The following is a 4,891-nucleotide window of genomic DNA, read 5'->3' as shown; positions in this document are numbered from 1 at the left end:
TGAAAATGATAATAAAAATAATAATAACAAATGAAATACAGTAAGAAAAGTGACGGAGTTCTGCGATGGTGAGGGCGACGGGGGAGGAGCCAGGGCGGCGCACAAAGACAGCGCTCTTTGGGACACGTGGGACTGGTATGCAGGAGGAATGCCGAACCCTGCCGGCATCTTCCGGGAAAGTGCCAACCGTCCCGGGGGCACGGCCATGCCGAAAGGCCCCCCCCCACAACGTGGCCCTGTGACAGAGCTCTGTAAGACACATGCAAGGTAAGTTGGGGGGGGGGGTGAGGTTAATACATACTCACTGCTGCTCGCAGGCACTGGGAGGGACAGCCACGCTGAGGACCCGCAGACCCCCCCTGCACAATGTGGCAGAGGGGTTCCCCTCCTCCCCCGACGGCCAGCCTTCAACGCCCCCCCCTCACCCATTTGGGGTCCGCGCAGGCAGAACCGGAACAAGCCCGGAGGAGCCTGACCACTCCGACGCTGCGTGGCACTCGGTTCATTGTGAACAAATACTTTTCAGCTCCAGTGAAACAAACCACTGAAAAACAGGGCATACACATCCTGTGTGTTAACCAATGAGAATAGGTGCCAACATCCCTTTCTCCATTGGCTAAAACCCAACATGTCTTCTCTCTATTGGCTAAATCCCAACAGTCCCTCTCGCTACTGGCTAAAACCCAACATGCCCACCCCCTGCTGGCTAAATCCTAACATCCCCTCTCTCTATTGGCTAAATCCCAACATCCCCTCTCTCTATTGGCTAAGGCCCACCATCACTCCCCTCTGTTGGCTGAACTAAGGCTGAACTGCAGCCTTTTCTCTTGAACTGTTACAGATATTAACTGCATATTAACACCCTGATTAACATAATCAAAGCGAAAAACGCATGTTTGTGGGCATCACGGACAGAACACAGCAACGAGGCACAGCACTGAACCTGGGAGCTGCGGGTTCGAGTCCCTGACGAGGTGCCAATGTTGTACACATAAGCAAATTTCTGAACCTGATATGCATCAGGAAGAACCGGCCTATGCAAACACAAATAGAGAACAAAGAGATGCGCTGCACAAACACGGCGCTCTGAGACGCTCTGTTCCCGCTGGAAAGATTCCCGCGTTTCCTGCTCTCAGGAGCCGGTTTTTACCTGTCAGGAGCGTCTGTACAGCAGGGCTCTCCATTCTGCCTGTGCTGCGTGAGTCTGCATATTCCGCTCCTGTGTCAGGCGACTCTTCGAGGAACGGCAGCCTGAGCTGATCGGGGCTAGCTTTACTGACCGGGCTCAACGCTGCTTTCCTGCTGTGGACCGGATCAAACACCTCCCCCAGAGAGGCTCAACCACCCCCAGAGAGGCTCAGACAGTGCCTAGCCGGACTCTGGGCTGGAGTCAGCCTACACCCGGATCTGGAGTTAAACACAAGCACAGCTGGACGGGGAAGCGCAGCGAGAGTCACCTGCCGGCTCGGACGCCGCGTCAGCTCAGTGGTGTCCGACCTTCCTCCCCCGGCACTTTCACTCGCCAAATCAGAGCCCTCTGCCCTCCCCCTCCCGCCGTGCGGAGTGGGGGGTCTGTGGGAACCACATCGGTGGTGGCGCGGGGGGGAGGAGGTGGGAACGACTTCACCCTTAAAACAAGTGATAAGTGGCACGGTGAGCTTCAGCGAACGCTTAACGCCTCATTAATCCCAGATCACCGTAACTGACAGCTGCAGTTGCAAAACAAATGGGACAGTATCCAGCCTCTGCGGCTACGCATTTCTCAATCCCCAGATGCTCCAGAGAGGCAAGGCCGAACGCACCGGGAGACTGCGTTACGCACTCTTTCCGCGCCGTGGCTCGCTAAGGCTAAAGGACAAACGGCACTGAATAAATACGCCGAAACGTCACAGAGCAGCGTTGCCGTGACGTTCACACGGACGGATCAGAGCTCACAGAGCAGCGTTGCCGTGACCTTCACACGGACGGATCAGAGCTCACAGAGCAGCGTTGCCGTGACCTTCACACGGACGGATCAGAGCTCACAGACAGCGGAGTCTCGTGACATTCACACGGACGGATCAGAGCTCACAGACAGCGGAGTCTCGTGACGTCCACACGGACGGATCAGAGCTCACAGACAGCGGAGCCTCGTGACGTCCACATGGACATATCAGAGCTCACAGACAGCGGAGTCTCGTGACCTTCACACGGACGGATCAGAGCTCACAGACAGCGGAGTCTCGTGACGTCCACACGGACATATCAGAGCTCACAGACAGCGGAGTCTCGTGACGTTCACACGGACGGATCAGAGCTCACAGACAGCGGAGTCTCGTGACGTCCACACGGACATATCAGAGCTCACAGAGAGTGGAGTCTCAGCATCCAACCCCTCACAGTCCGGAGAACAGCATCCAAACTGAGCACAGCTCCCCTTCTAAAAAAGGTACCGCAAAGCATCTCCTTTTTAAGGAGTAAATAAAATGCAACCAATAAGGCAACTCAAGGGGGACGTGTACTATTAAGATCAGAGATAGGTGGGCTGTGACTGCTTACACACGCAGACTCACAGCGTGGAGCGTAGTAACTGGGGGTTTTTGTGGTGGGTGGTACCTGGAGGTTTCGGTACACCCCTGCACCCCTCTTCAGGGGAGTCGGATTGCCAGGGGGAGTGGGCTACAGCCTTGGTCTATTCACATGATACGCCCCCCCACAGAACCCAGCCCTATTCCCAGTCTCTGCTTTCCTAATCCTATAAACACTTCCTCTACACATTCCTCTACCCCTCCCTCTCTCCTTCTCTTTCTCCCTCCCTCCCTCCTTCACTCGAAGCCTTCTGAAACCGCACCGTAATTACATCTCCCGGCTCTACCCATAAATCACCGGCCCTCCTCCATAAATCAGAGGTCCTCCTGTTCCTTCTTCTCTCCAGGCTTCCTTCTTTTTTATCCGTCTCTCCAGACATTCTTCTCTATGACCCTCCCACTACTCCTTTCTACAGCTCTCTCCCTCTCTACACCCACTATCGACTTCCCCACGCTGACTTTTTACAGCTAAACAAAGGTTAGTTCTCCGGGACTCTTAAACTCACTCAGGCTAAGGTTAGACTCGTGTTACACACCTGATTGGCAGGGCTATGAGGGCAGGGGGTTGGGGTTGGGGTTGGGGTTGGGGTGGGGTGGTGGCAGGGACAGATCCTGTAATTAGCAAAAGCCCACAGGGGCAGTGGGACAAAAGACATCTGTACCTTACACAAAGACACAAGACCACTCTAGCCCACCCCCCCAGTCAATGGGGGGGGCGAGATTGGCTAAATCACTTCAGGACCCCCCCCCCCCCACCCCTCCCCTCCCCCACACCACCTCCCACTCCCACTCCACTCTCACTCCCCCAGCGACTCCGAAAAGAAAAAAAAAGAAAAAAAGTTTTCAAAAATGAGAGGCCACTCGGACACCCGCTCAGAGAGACAGACACTGAGAACATGTGGAACTGTTTTGTGCTGAGGTCTGGGAGGAGTGCAAGGGCGGGGGGGGGGGGGGTGGGGGCTGCTGGGGAACTTCTCCAGAATCCTGCAAATCCAAAAAAAAAACGCTTCAGTCTGTGTGATGAACACCAGCAGAGACACAACTGTCCAGTCTGATTGTGTGTTTGCTTTCAGGGGTGTGCACACAGGTCTCGGCAGGAAACACGCCGTCCCTTCAACCCCCCCTGCGGCAGGGTCGGGTCCCTCATGCTGGGTTCCCACGGCAACCCGAGCGTTGTCCGTGACCGGGTGTCTGGGCCCCCGAGTGGCGGAATTCAAGGGCGTGTCTTTGCGGTCACGCGGTCTGCACCTCCCAGGGTCCCTGCCGCCGGAACCCGAAATGAAACAAAACCCCGTTTGGCAGGATAAGGGGAGGGGAAAGGGGATAGGTGGGACGGGGGCGGAGTCACAGGGCGGGCCCCGCCTCCTGCCGCTCATTTTCCCAGGAGCTGCTTCCTCTGCTGCTCCAGCAAGTCCTCCAGGTGGTCGGCCCTCTTCAGCGCCGCCTGCGGGAACGGGCAGAGGTTCAGAGAGGGGCGTTACACACCGCTGTCAGGCACCCAGCTGATGCGCCGGCGACCTCGGAACGCACGACTGCGAGTTCTTTTGGGTTAGGGTTAGGGATATGGGACATGGACAGGGTTAGGGTCAGGGTTAGGGACAGGGTTAGGGTCAGGGACAGGGTCAGGGTCAGGGACATGGTTAAGGTTAGGGACAGGGTTAGGATCAGGGACAGGGTTAAGGTTAGGGACAGGGTCAGGGACAGGGTCAGGGACAGGGACAGGGTTAGGGTCAGGGACAGGGTCAGGGACAGGGTTAGGGTCAGGGTTAGGGACAGGGTCAGGGACAGGGACAGGGACAGGGACAGGGTCAGGGTCAGGGTCAGGGACAGGGTTAAGGTTAGGGACAGGGTTAGGATTAGGGTCAGGGTCAGGGACAGGGTTAAGGTTAGGGACAGGGTTAGGATTAGGGTCAGGGACAGGGTCAGGGTTAGGGATAGGGTCAGGGTTAGTGTTGTCACCTCATGCTGCTTCCGCAGGTTGTTGACGGTTTCCTCCTTCTTCAAGATGGCCGACTTCACCCTGACCGGGGGACACAGGAAGTGGCATTCAGTTAACAGAACGCTCTGCAGCTTACAAGCCTCGCGTTTGCGTTTCCCACATTACATTACATGCATTTAGCAGACGCTCTTATCCAGAGCGACTTCCAACAGAACAGAAGTGTGTCCATTCAAGTTGAATGAGCAACAGTGTCAGACCGGGCCGACAACACTCCCAGACCAGTGATAGCTCAACACTATTCAAGCCCTACCACAAGTTAACTTGTGCTAATCTGAAACCAGACAGCCTAGAAAATAAGGGAAGCCAAGAACACACACTACCATTA

The 4,891-nt window shown here is 55.9% G+C and overlaps 1 protein-coding gene across 1 annotated transcript in view; it reads right to left on the bottom strand.

Moving 5' to 3' along the window:
- Positions 1 to 3,520: 3,520 nt before the first annotated feature.
- Positions 3,521 to 4,891, bottom strand: part of cep131 (centrosomal protein 131) — a 29,967-nt gene continuing 28,596 nt past the window's right edge. Inside the window, exons 26-27 of the mRNA XM_036536382.1 lie at positions 4,527 to 4,587; positions 3,521 to 4,011 (exon numbers count right to left, since the gene is read on the bottom strand). Of these exons, the coding sequence (XP_036392275.1) occupies positions 3,940 to 4,011; positions 4,527 to 4,587 (133 nt within the window). The 3' untranslated portion in view covers positions 3,521 to 3,939. The remainder of the gene's footprint in view (positions 4,012 to 4,526; positions 4,588 to 4,891) is intronic.

Source organism: Megalops cyprinoides, chromosome 1 (assembly GCF_013368585.1).
Source record: "Megalops cyprinoides isolate fMegCyp1 chromosome 1, fMegCyp1.pri, whole genome shotgun sequence".
NCBI classification, from domain to species: Eukaryota; Metazoa; Chordata; class Actinopteri; order Elopiformes; family Megalopidae; genus Megalops; species Megalops cyprinoides.
The sequence above is the reverse complement of the archived record's forward strand: the minus strand, read 5'-3'. Positions and strand labels throughout refer to the sequence as shown.